The following is a 12,530-nucleotide window of genomic DNA, read 5'->3' on the forward strand; positions in this document are numbered from 1 at the left end:
CTACTATATTACTATCTCTACCATAATCTTATATAATGCTTCATCTGTATTGGTTACATGACAGACACTACTGACGTACCGTCTTGGAACCTAGTTCTAAATACTCGGTTGGCATTGGTGAACATTCCTTCCTTTAATGAAACAACAATGAACTGTGAACCCTTAAATCTTGTCTTAATAAGATGTCCGATATTCTGTGTATGAGATAAATCCAAGGCTGCATCAACTTCATCCAAAATATACATCGGTGCCGGCTTGAATTGAAGAAGTGCCATGATAAGTGAAAGAGCAATTAATGATCTTTGACCTCCAGAAAGCTCAACAAGTGACTCTTTCCACACTTGTCCTAATTTAACCTTGATGTCTAACCCTTTAGTAACATCCTCATCGTCAACTGGAACCAATTTAGCAAACGACCCAGGTAATAAATCTGCAAAAATATTCCCAAAATCAGTCGAGACTCTTTTATATGTTTTATTCAATGTATCTCTCTTGTATCCATTCAACTTTTCAATAGTATTAACGATCTTGGTTCTATCTCTACCAATAGTTCTGACCATTGTCTTTAATGCTGTTTCCTTATTCTCCACATTCTCAATCATGTTCATGATATTACTGTTAACTTTTCTTCTCATGTTTTGAAATCTATCTTGAAGTACTTGTTGCTGCTCTTTAATCTCGTGAACGTTGGCATTTGGATTTTGTTGGATTATAGTACTAACAACTCGATCATCAGTAATCCAATCATTTTCTCCAATCATATCATCTAAACTTCGTTTAACATGTTTTATGGCTCCTTTAAGCTTTTCAAGTTCATGATGTGTTTTCTGAAGATTCAACTTGGCTTCACCCATCTCCTCCTCTTTCACTTTGATGATCTTGGTTAATTCCAGAATTTCTTCAGTTATACCAAATAAGTTTGCCTTCTCTTCCTCTAAAATGCCTTGAACCGATTTCAATTCCTCTGTATATTGTGCTATTGAGCTCGTTGTTGCTTCAAATTTGGTATTTAGGTCTGCAATGGTACTTTCCCCATTCGCAATCGAATCTTCAAGTACCTTCCGCTCATTAGCTACCAGGTCTAATTCCATTTGAATATTCTGGAATCGTTCAAGGGTTTCATTCACCTCGGAATCCTTTTGTTGTACAAGTACCTTTAGTTGAGCAACTTCCTTGGTTAATTGTTTCAATTTTCCCTTCTTATTGGAATTAAACTCGCTCATATCTTTCTCAATTGATGCAATCTCTTTTTGAATAGCTATTGAATTTGAATTCTCTCTCTCTACTTCTTGTTCAATATTGGCTATTTCCTTCTCTATGGTCTCGTATTGTTTCACAATTTGAGCAGATGGGTTGCTTTCTAACATCTTCTGAGCTAATTGCAACTCATGACGTTTTAATTGAATCTCTTGTATCAACGGTTGTGATTTCATACTCAAAGCTGAAAGACCTTGTAGCTTATTCCTAACAGAAGCTAATTCTTGTTCAATTTGACCAATGGATTGAATAATCTTATTGTATTTCTGAATTATAACCAAAATAGCCGTCGAATTCTTTCTGGAACCACCAGATAAGTTACCTTCGGGATCATAGATGTCACCATCAAGTGTAATAGAACGACTTCTTATTTTTGGATCAAAAGTTATGGTTTTGGCAGCTTCTGGATCTTTCACTATAAAAGTTGTACCAAAAACGTATTCCATGGCTTTATGAAGTTCATCCTCAAACTTAATAAGGTTTAATGCCAAATCCACCTTCTGAGGACGAAGCAGTTTAGCGTATTCAACCATTTGGGTGTCAAGCAGTCTTGATTGGATTTTATCCAATGGAATAATGGTAACTCTCTTCTTTAACTGACCTCGCTCCAAGATATCCAGTGCAATACTGGCATTATCAACGATTACGTTATATAACCGTCCCCCAGCACAAACTTGTAAAGCAAATGCTTTCTCCAAATCGGTCAAAGTAAACAAGGAAGCAACAATACCTTTAACTAGCTTGGAATTTAAATGAGGTAGATTGCAATGGAACTCTAAATTACTTGAATTCACATTGTTGTTGTTTAATTCTCTCTTCACAAGACTTAACTGTTGATTGAGTCCACGTAATTGGTCATTTAAAGACGAATCTTCGGATTTTAACTGTTGGAATAGCTCATGATCATAACCAATAGCTTTCAATTCATTTTCCTTCTTTTGAATGAAAACCTTGTCGTTTTCAATTTTTTGTAGTACATTTTGATTTTCTGCTTTTGCTTGATGAAGTCTCTCTTGGTTTGACTGTAACTGATTTCTTAAATGGTCGATTTTCATATGACCACTTTGAATTTTATTTTGAGACTCATTTAGGCGCTCTTTAGCATCCTTAACTTGGGATAAATAACCTCCTTCACCTCCTAAGGAGACACCTGTTGACAAAGTTGATAATAACTCTTCCTTTCTATTGTAGTCATCTTTCAACTGAATTAATTGTTCCTTTGATCTCTTATAAGCATCCTCTAAGGAAGAAGATTCTAAATTTGAAGACTCTTTGTCAGAAAGAGACTTTAACTTTTCCTTTAATTTCTCCAAAGATTTCATTTCTTCTTTAATGTTGTCATTTATAATATCCTTTGAGGTTGTAGCTCTGGTTAAGTTATTAGACAATTCGTTTTCCTTTGCCTCTAACTGTTTAATTTTCCCATCCTTAATCATCTCTTGTTCACGCTTCTTCTTTGAGACTGCTAAATCATCTTTTAAAGATGATATTTCGGAAGTAAGTCTGTTGGTTAAATCATTCAATATTCTTTCCTCTTCTTCATTCTCATTTAGCAATTGAGATTCATGATTGAATCTATTCAAGTAATGTTGATAATTATATGCCAATAAGATCTTTGTACTCTTCTCTAATTTAGTTTGAACCTCTTGAAACTCCATGTAAATACTTTTCTCGTGCTTCAACTTATCCAATTTAGGTTTAATTTCTTCATCCAAAAGGGTCCTGATTTCCTTTAATTTCTGATCCTTTTTTTGCATAGTTTTCTCGGCCTTTAACCGTCGATCTTCAAAAGTACGCGTCCCACTTGCCTCTTCAATCAACAGTAATGTTTCACTTGGCTTCATGTTTAACACTTTGGTGATTTTTCCTTGCATAATCAAGAAGTTCGGATTGTTGATGTTTAATTGAACACTTTGAAACAAATTTAACACCGTTTGTTGTTGTGCCTTATGACCATTAATCAAGTACTTGGAATTGCCTCCCAATACAATTTGTCTAGTGACGCTTATTTTACTACAGCTTTCAAATCCAATTGGCAGCTTGGACACCTCGCTATTATCAAACACTATGGTCACACTCGCCTTAGTAACACCTGCTTGGCCTCTTTTATAGATCAAGTCTTGTAGATTTGAGGCTCTAACTGTTGTCATGGATGATATCCCAAGAACAAAACAAATGGCATCAAGAATGTTGGATTTCCCCGATCCATTCAACCCGGTGATGGCATTAAACTGTGGGTCCCATCCAGATATCACTGTACGTGTAGCGTATGATTTGAAGCCATCAATGATCAACTCTTCTACCTTCATTTCATTGATGGACAGTGGGAGTATTGTTTATTATTGGTTGATGATGAAGAGGAACAAATACAAATTGGGAGAAGAGTACGCGCGCCCGCGAAAATTACTTTCAAAAATAAACACCACAAAACGAGATAATAATTAGTATCGTAGTATCACTGCTAACAGTTAATACTACTTCTAGCTAAGTTAGCGTCTACAATGGAGTTCAAATAATGATTTTACTAATAAAAGCGATGAACTAAATAAGTGTATTAAATCTGACAACCATTGAGGTCAAGTCAAAGATCTAGATTTAGGAGTCATTTTATATGCACAAGCTAACATGCATTGGTGTACAACACAACGTACTCCACCACGACGTCGGAACCACTAATGTTTTCGGTGGCAGTAGTATAACCAGTGGAGTAGTAGTTTCCAGTAAAGGTAGACGAGGTGGTGGCTGCAGTTGAGGATGATGATGATGATGATGATGATACACCTGCAGCGGAGGAAGTGGCTGCTTCAGATGACGATGACGATGTAACAGTAGCGGAGGAGGAAGTAGCTTCGGAGGAAACTTCTTCAGATGATGAATCACTGGTTGCTGAAACTGGCAGGGTGGCAGTGGCAGTCAAAGGTAACCATTCAGTTGTCAGAGTTGTCAAGGTAGTAAGTGAACCATTTGATGAGTCTGTGAAAACATACACTTGTTCGACGACATTAGCAATAGAACTAACAGTGGTGAAGGCAGTTTCTACGGGAGTAACTGTCACGGTAACAGTTGTAGTGTCTTCAGAAGAACTGGCACCCACGACGAGCTTGGAAAGACCCAATATTAAGGGCAAGAACAACATTGGGATTTTTGATGGACTAGTTACTTATAATGAATGGGGAACTTGGTGTCCAAGTTATAACGACAAAATAATGTTAACTTCAAGTTGTTTAACGAAGGAAAGAATGAAAGAATGAATGATTAATTCTTATAGTGCATAAACATTCAACAAAAAATTTATCCTCGATAGCAGACGTCTGTATTTTTATAAAGTTGTCTACCTATGTCTTTGTTAGCTTTGTGAATACGCAATGTTTTGGGCTTAGCGTTTTGTTCCACTTCAAACTATTAACTATAAGGCTGTTGACAATGAAAAATAATAAAGCTTGAACGGGGACTCAACCTGCCCTCCCTTCTCATAATAGAAGGAGGTGGCTGTATGGAGAACTCTTATGCGTGCTATTTAGTGTTCATTATTAGGAGGTTTGTTTTATGTACGTTTATGCTCTTTCTTGGGGCTTCATTATGAGATGGTCTGAGGTTACATCTGCCGGAGAAATCTACATTGTGGAGACTTTGTATGCATGTAAATCGAAAAACCGTGTATAGGTTGGTGTTAGATTTAATAGTTAAGTTGCATTTTGTGTGTTTGTTCTTGGTAACACAAATACTATTGTTTTACTTAAATTTTACCTGCATCATCCACAATTTGATGTATATTTACCTAGCTTTATTTGATCATCCAATGACCACAATAATTTCGGGAACAATAACAATACCTCACCAGAATTCCGTTGTTAATTTTAAGCTATAAACAATAACCAGAAACGTACTGGAAAGCCAGCGACGCGCATTACAGATCATTTTAGTTTCCCTACATATCAATTTACCTTCTAGTTTAAGATTATGTGTACGATATAGCTTTTTTTTCACTTGCTTTAGCTTTGTAGTTGCAGTTGCTTTCTCTATAAAAATATATTATTCTGGATTCATCAAAACTATTACGTATAACACTACTTCATATATTCAGAAGGGCTGTGCTGCTCAAGCATGCAACGCTTTAACCATACGCAACTCTATGCTGGAGATATACGAATATCACTTCATCTCTATTGTTGATGGTTTACTTCATCTGACATTGCATCAAGCATTTCTATGTCCTGTACATAAACTCCGCACAACAAAAGTCATTAATCTATATAACTATATTGCCATTGACAAGTTGTCAAGCGTTCAAGTGACTACACTATGGTGGTGTTAGTAAAGTTGCTGGTTGATGTTACCAGATTGGATTTAATAATATTCAAGCTTCTTTAGCTGTTTTCAAGTATGAAGACTGTAGGTGTAGCAATCACAAACTGTCCCGATTTGTAAGAAAGACTACTATTATGACAAAATATAATGTATCAAACTATTTAGAGAGTAGAATTTTGAAAGAGTAGTGGTATGTCGTATTAATCATACTGTCTTCTGGATAGTTGCCTATCTAAAACAATATGTATATAGATAGTAATAAAACATTTATTGACTTGGATCTTGATGATATCTCATTTTGTGCCATGCAAGCGCTGTGTTGTCTGGTTAACGATTTTGGAGTTTAGACACCTTACCCGATAGTGCATTGGCTTAACAATGCGCAATGGTTTTTAAACTCTACAAGCTTTAACTCAACGGATTCCGGTTTCCAATGTCGTATCACGTTATGTCTACTCAAATAAATTGGTAATTAAAAGGCATATGACATGTCAATGTATTGATATTATTACCAGATACCAGCCCTTTAACGGAGTTTACAATGCGTGAACTTTGTGTGTCTTTGTGACCAGAATATTAGCCAACTACCAACCTTGGGTATAGTAAGTACCATTAAAGGAGTGGTTATAGTACTACCTAAAGGCGTTAGTTATTGCACTTGTCTATGATGCCTTTATAGGTTTGCTGGTAGTCACATCTAAATTGGGATACTGCTCAACTTGAATGCATTATGTGCGTGCGGTAATAGTTGAACCATCAGGCTTAAACTGGTGATAATTAGACAAGCAATCTCATTGTATATAAGAACGTCCTCATGTAAGAACGCCTTCATATAAGAACTCTCTCATATAATGTATCTGAAGTAGTTAACAGTTTGTATCCATCCATTGAATGTGAATGTTCATTAGTGGCATAAGAAGGTTATTAGGTAGACTGACTCAATGTCATGGTGAGTCTTAATTTTAATCTTCCATTTGCAAGCTTGTTCTCTCTTGAATGTCTTTGATTGTTGGAGTTAACCGAGGGAACTCTTGGGCCAACTTAGTGCCCAAAACATCACGGAGTTTAGCAAATCCTTGCATTCTTCCCTTAATTCTAGCGTTGCTCTTAGCATTGACTTCAACGAATTCACGGGTGTAGATATCTGGATTTCTTCCCTCTTCTATGTACTGGATCACATCCACTGGAATGGAATATTGTTGGGTGAAGGGAGCAGCCGTAATGGCACTGAGTAAACTCACCACTTCGTTGACCTTGTTTGTAAGAGCAGTATGAGATTGGAATGTCCCTTGGTTATCGTGAACAAGCACCCCAAGTTCTATGAGTTGTTCAACAAGGTTCTGAAGTTGTTCTCCTGTGGCAATCAAAGGTTCATTCTCGGGTGTATGTTTAATAGTTGAAGTAGTCATGATGAAGAACAACCCACTATGACCTCTATAACTCAATGACTCAATGTATACAATGTTATAGTACAATAGATACGCTTCAATCTGCTTATGTAATGCTTAAACTAAAGAGCTTTTTTGATGGTCTGTGACTTTCTCGTTTCAAGTTTTGGCTAAAGACTTTTGTGCTGCAATGGTACACTATTATTTGGTGCAGCCAGGTACACTTTCTTTCTTTCTTCCTTTAAGGTTTGGCCTTGACTATGGTTGTATTAAACATTAGTATTAGAGACAGCATAACTAATTAACACGATTAATTTAGGCAGCAGAACTTATCTGGCAAGCTAAGCAAGCCTCTCTTAAAACGCTGACAATATACTCTACCCATAGTTGCAATTGTTGTACTGCTTTCAATATTCATCATGCTGCAACATAAGATCGTGACTTTGAGATATAGACAGTCCGGTATCCCTAGATCACGGAGACAGACTTTCGAATCAGATCATCTGCATTTGATTCCATCAAGAAACATGAATGATTTAGGCAATTCAAATGCCAGAATATCCAGAAATTTTAATCAGCCAAGAACCATCCAATCATCGTTGGAATCACTTTCAGCATTGTATAACTCCCGTAACACACATCCGGCCGAAGACTTGGAATGGCTCAATAGCTGTGAATATATTAGCGATCGGTTGAAATTCCTCAAGGCATTATACAAGAACATTGCGATTCTTAGACGAAGCAAACTCCGAGAAAGAGCTCGTAGTCTTAGTAATGCCAATAGCAGTTCTTCGGTAGATTTGGTTAGAAGTAACCGAGGCTCAAGTACAATGCCAGCTACCTCAGAGACTGAGGCTACCACCAATCGAGGAAATGTGACATCAGAGCCAAGGTCTGCTGGACATAACCATAACCACCAATACTTGACAGTCTCAGACAGAAATCCCATGACGGTACCTGTCACAATGCATTTAGGGATTTACCTGGATAATAATAGTGAGAGCAGAGATGAGATGGATTTTGAGGAGGATGAGGTAGAGGACTTGGCAAGTCCCGGAACTAAATTGACAGAGAATGATGAATTGCATAGTAGAAGCATATCGCCAGCTGTGAAGGCTGAACGTGACTTAGAAAGCGGCTATGGTATGACATATGTTTCTAGTCCTATTACGAGAGAGCTATCTGCACCATTGGTTAATGAAAATGGAAGTATGTCAGAATCGTCGTAAAATTACAAAGATATACATTGTTAAATCGAGTCACTCAGCCCCAGACAGTTAGCTTCAGACAGCTGGCTTCAGAAAATTAGCTCCTATCGTGTCAATATACTAATTACATTTGCATATAGTAGACACTTATAACTTATATAATATTAGTTATGGCTGCAATTCGGTTGCGCTACCATATCGGACTTGTATAACAGATCATGTGGGCTAGTAACAAGGTATCAACCAATGTCTGTCAATGGACTAGTAGTCATGTAATCAGTGTTTTGTAGCTAGCAATTTATATCACTTGCACAATTGATCTCGTCAACAACATTAGATACTACCTTATCCAAATTAGTCGTGTATTTACCGTTTATGTTGGTAGCCGACGATAATCTAATCCCAAGTCAATCAAGTCAAAGTGATAGTCATACCAGACAAAAAGTACGCAAACCATAACAAGATAAAACATGAAGGCAGTAGTGGGTACGGGAAAGGCGTACTTCTGTACGGTGTTATCGGCGTTTGCTATTGTGATATTGCTGTTTATTGGGTATTTGTTTAAGATTGGACATGAGTCAATGATGGGTTCTATTAATGACCCTGAAGATGGAGACGCTGTAGCCAAGACGGTATTTGGAGCTGTGTTTGTCTATCTTGCTTTCTTTGTGTTCTGTGGGTCACAAGTGGTGTTGATTAAAAGACAAAGTCGAATCCAGTTATAATGATAAGGGGTGTTTATTAGAGAATACATATTGGATTATATGAATATAAAATTGTAGGCGTTGTGTAGAGTAACGGTGATAGCCCGAGGGAATACGAGACTGTTAGCATCGTATACTTGACTGCTACTTTTGTATATTTAACCGTTCCCCTCGTATTCTCATCGACTACAATCATTGTCACGCTAGAATATTTATCAGGATGTACATAATCATAACTTAGCAACACTCTCTTTCCCATTACGCCAATAAGTACCTCCAGACCAATCACATATATCAAATACCAACGACCTCAAGTCATTCAATTCTTGTTTGGTGACCCCCACGTTGATCGCACCTTTCAAATGGCCCTTCAATTGAGGATTAACATCTTGAGGAATCAAGCATGCCACTACACACATCAGGGTCTCAGGAGGAGTCAACACGTCAGTGAAACTAAGTAATGGAGCATAAACATGATGGAAAGTATACTGCCATAAATCAGGGTATGCATTGATCATTTGCTTTCTAATTCTTGTATTTATTTTATTGGTGTAGATAGTATTCCAGAACTCTGAGCCCCGTATCAAGTCCTTTTGAATTTGAGTAGCGTTCACACAATCTGTGGTGATAATCCCATCAATGGTCTCCACATCGTCCATATTCAATTTAGTTCCATTAACGTCTTCTTGTACGATATCTGAAGACTTCTCCACTACACTCAGAACCACCAGCAAGGGTCTTTCGGAGTGTTGGCTTGGTCTAATGGAAGTTGGAGTGACACTCTTCAAAATCATAAGCGCATTGATAGCTTTAGGTAAGCCCGAAAGAGCACTGGATTTCAATATACATTCCCTAATCTTACGGGCAACTTCTTCCTGACATCTTTTGATGTCTTCAGAGGCCGTGTATTTGTAGTTGAATTTATCATGGTAAGTATAAGGAATTAAAACATCAGGCAATCTGACACCAACCAGAGAAAGCTCTGCAAACTTTTCCAGGGAACTAATGGAATCAGAAGCCAATTGTAACAAATGAGAATCTGTCAAGAGTGAAGGTTGAGGCAGATGTTCCAAGAGCTGTTGTCTTAAGGCAAAGTGAAACACTTTAGGGATCTCTTCAGGTTGGTTCACAACTGTTAGGGCAGCGCATGCTACAATGTACCATGTCAGACGTAAACTGGGGTACTTGTAAGCAAGACGAACCAATCGTTCGGGGTTAACTATCGACAGCATTAGCAGTATCATGGTAATACGTAGTTAGGGTATATAATGGAATTTAACTTTATAATATAATAGAATATGTCGTGTTTTGTGGGGATCGCTTATCCGAGGCTTCAGTGTGGGGCACAAAAACTTCACAGTAGCTAACACAAGTATCAGCCACATAACCGTTCGAATCATTCCTCTTGTTATGTATGATCGCCTTCTATTGCATTTGCATATATAGGATAAATCCTCGGATAAATTATATGTATGTATGCATCTCTACATGATTGCTTATGTATGCATGTTATTCTTCGTCTTTAGAGGTTCCGGTCCATCTTGTGGCTATCTTGTCCTTTAATCTCTTGCTTTGATCGAGACCATAGTTTCCCATTGCCCAAAAAATGCAGTAGACTATGGAACTGAGGTGCCTCTGGTCTGTTGGGTACAGGTATCTGTTGCTGATTTTTTATGTGTACCCTTATGTTCTTGATTTGGCTCAGTTTCCCAAGGTCTCATGCTCGAGTCTAATGGTTTCCAATGCCTGTCACATGACTTCCATGCCACCATCTGCTTCAATCGCAGTACTGCTCTCTTGTATGCGAACAACTCATCTTGGCCGGTGAAGGCAGTGAGATCGCCAAAGTTTTTGGTACTAGTACTTGACGATGTTGTTGTTGTTGGTTCACTGAACTCATCGACTTGATTGTAAAATGATACATTGGGTCGATAAGGTGTCGATGAGTCAAGTGTAGCCCGAGCGAATGATTCACTGTCTAACATATCTGACTCTTTTTCAACTACACCGTTGAAAAAAAAGAGTTCATCAATGGGCACCTCACATCGTAGTACTAGTGAGCATTTCTGTTCGTACAACGCATCCAACAACGTTATGAATCTTCTGGCTTCGTTCTTCTTCTTGATTGTGAGCTTAGGCACATCATCAATGATGACCGTATGAAAATGCGACAGTAAAGTAATGTAATCACTACTAGCATTGTCTTGTTCACAGATGGTCTTGAAATCAACATAGCATGTTTCACCATTAGTCTTATCAAATGTTATACTTCTGTTGAACACTGAGACTGTAGTCGGACCCCATTGGCCGGAGGGGTTGATCTTTTTGATCATTTCCTGCCATTTAGCCTCGTGAGTAACACCAGCCTGACTCCTGGCGATTATATTGGATGAAGCACCCTCACCGTCACCGCTGTAAATTGATCTGTAATCCTTGTTTGATCTCATGTCAATTGTCTGACATCGGGAATGAAGTATACCTACAAAATCATGGAATTGCCTCCTATTAAAGTCATTGGAGTATAAATCTTCAGGTAATTTGTTTGATGTTGCAACCAATACTCCCCCCAATCTGAAGTAATAAGTGAACAAATACTTGATGATATTGGCAGCCGCAATATCTGGAAGCATAAACTCGTCAAGAATCAAGACGGTGTTCTTCATGATCATTTTTTGGGCTATTTCAAACAACATCAAGTCATTTTCATCATCTCTTATTCTCTTCAGATCTCTTTTGGTTTGAAGTATATGCATCTCATTGAATACCCATAGTATGAAGTTGTGGAAATGCCACCTCATCTTAGACTTGTGAGGCAAACACGATGCAAATATATCTATAAGCATTGACTTCCCACAACCTACCTCTCCGTTAACTAATAAACCCTGGGGACTGTGAATCACACTATCGTCTAAATCGCTTAAACTCTTGATGACCTCGTTCTTCTTTCGTTTATTGGTCGCTTCAGAGGTAGCGTATCGTATCCACAAGCTTGAGTTTGAGTTTGAATATTCGTTTTCTCGTCTGGTTCTTCGCTTTAACTCCAAGAGAAGTAGTTGAGTCCGTATCCCCAACTCCGCAGGTGGAGTGTAGTCTCTAACGCGGTAGAAGAGCTTCTGGATTTCTTTCATTGTTCTCAACTGCTGTTCGTCACGTTCCAAGAGCCCACCTCTCACATTGTTCAAGTATACTTCAAAGGGGTCTGTCAAGGCCACTTCTTTTCCAGTGTAATGATGGTCGCTGTCATAGTCACAGCTACTACCATGGGGGGGTTCTCGAGTAGACAATGGAGGTCCACGATCAACCCCTAAAGGTCCAGAAGTGCCACTAGAATACCATATCTTCGGGCAAATGGCTTTGACTACGCCTCTTCGTAGCATTAATACTCAAGCAATCAGGTAGAAGATAGCTGAGTTTGATTCAGGGCCTATTTAGGCCGATCTCGGTGATTATGTAGCCTCGGCTTCGGCGAAAAAAGTACTATACCGACAGACACTCAATTTTCTCCTACTGTTACTACTACTGCCACTACTGCCACTACTGCCACTACTACCACTACTACTACTTCTAGAATGTGTAGATTACTATGAGGTAATTCATTATACCAATATGTTCTATCAACGTGCATTCGCTTAGTTCATCCAATCGTTAAAATATCATGCATTTAT

The 12,530-nt window shown here is 38.1% G+C and overlaps 7 protein-coding genes across 7 annotated transcripts; 2 read left to right on the plus strand and 5 right to left on the minus strand.

The window, feature by feature from the left end:
* Positions 1–53: 53 nt before the first annotated feature.
* On the minus strand, positions 54–3,828 carry SMC2 (condensin subunit; the record flags this gene model as incomplete). The annotated part of the gene is made up of 2 exons (XM_043191141.1): positions 54–3,560; positions 3,823–3,828. 2 exons carry the CDS (start codon positions 3,826–3,828, stop codon positions 54–56), a joined length of 3,513 nt encoding a protein of 1,170 aa, XP_043051818.1.
* A 49-nt stretch (positions 3,829–3,877) lies between these two features.
* Positions 3,878–5,175, minus strand: KQ657_000289 (uncharacterized protein; the record flags this gene model as incomplete). Its single annotated transcript, XM_043191142.1, has 3 exons — positions 3,878–4,416; positions 4,658–4,663; positions 5,169–5,175. 3 exons carry the CDS (start codon positions 5,173–5,175, stop codon positions 3,878–3,880), a joined length of 552 nt encoding a protein of 183 aa, XP_043051819.1.
* A 1,352-nt stretch (positions 5,176–6,527) lies between these two features.
* Positions 6,528–6,974, minus strand: MED10 (mediator complex subunit; the record flags this gene model as incomplete). The annotated part of the gene is made up of 1 exon (XM_043191143.1): positions 6,528–6,974. One exon carries the CDS (start codon positions 6,972–6,974, stop codon positions 6,528–6,530), a length of 447 nt encoding a protein of 148 aa, XP_043051820.1.
* A 506-nt stretch (positions 6,975–7,480) lies between these two features.
* KQ657_000291 (uncharacterized protein) lies at positions 7,481–8,182 on the plus strand (the record flags this gene model as incomplete). The annotated part of the gene is made up of 1 exon (XM_043191144.1): positions 7,481–8,182. One exon carries the CDS (start codon positions 7,481–7,483, stop codon positions 8,180–8,182), a length of 702 nt encoding a protein of 233 aa, XP_043051821.1.
* A 449-nt stretch (positions 8,183–8,631) lies between these two features.
* On the plus strand, positions 8,632–8,886 carry KQ657_000292 (uncharacterized protein; the record flags this gene model as incomplete). The annotated part of the gene is made up of 1 exon (XM_043191145.1): positions 8,632–8,886. One exon carries the CDS (start codon positions 8,632–8,634, stop codon positions 8,884–8,886), a length of 255 nt encoding a protein of 84 aa, XP_043051822.1.
* Positions 8,887–9,095: 209 nt separating this feature from the next.
* Positions 9,096–10,109, minus strand: KQ657_000293 (carboxymuconolactone decarboxylase family protein; the record flags this gene model as incomplete). Its single annotated transcript, XM_043191146.1, has 1 exon — positions 9,096–10,109. One exon carries the CDS (start codon positions 10,107–10,109, stop codon positions 9,096–9,098), a length of 1,014 nt encoding a protein of 337 aa, XP_043051823.1.
* A 372-nt stretch (positions 10,110–10,481) lies between these two features.
* Positions 10,482–12,242, minus strand: AFG1 (Afg1p; the record flags this gene model as incomplete). The annotated part of the gene is made up of 1 exon (XM_043191147.1): positions 10,482–12,242. One exon carries the CDS (start codon positions 12,240–12,242, stop codon positions 10,482–10,484), a length of 1,761 nt encoding a protein of 586 aa, XP_043051824.1.
* Positions 12,243–12,530: the final 288 nt, after the last annotated feature.

The sequence above is a fragment of the Scheffersomyces spartinae genome, assembly GCF_019049425.1.
Source record: "Scheffersomyces spartinae strain ARV_011 chromosome Unknown scaffold_1, whole genome shotgun sequence".
NCBI classification, from domain to species: domain Eukaryota; kingdom Fungi; phylum Ascomycota; class Pichiomycetes; order Serinales; family Debaryomycetaceae; genus Lizanozyma; species Lizanozyma spartinae.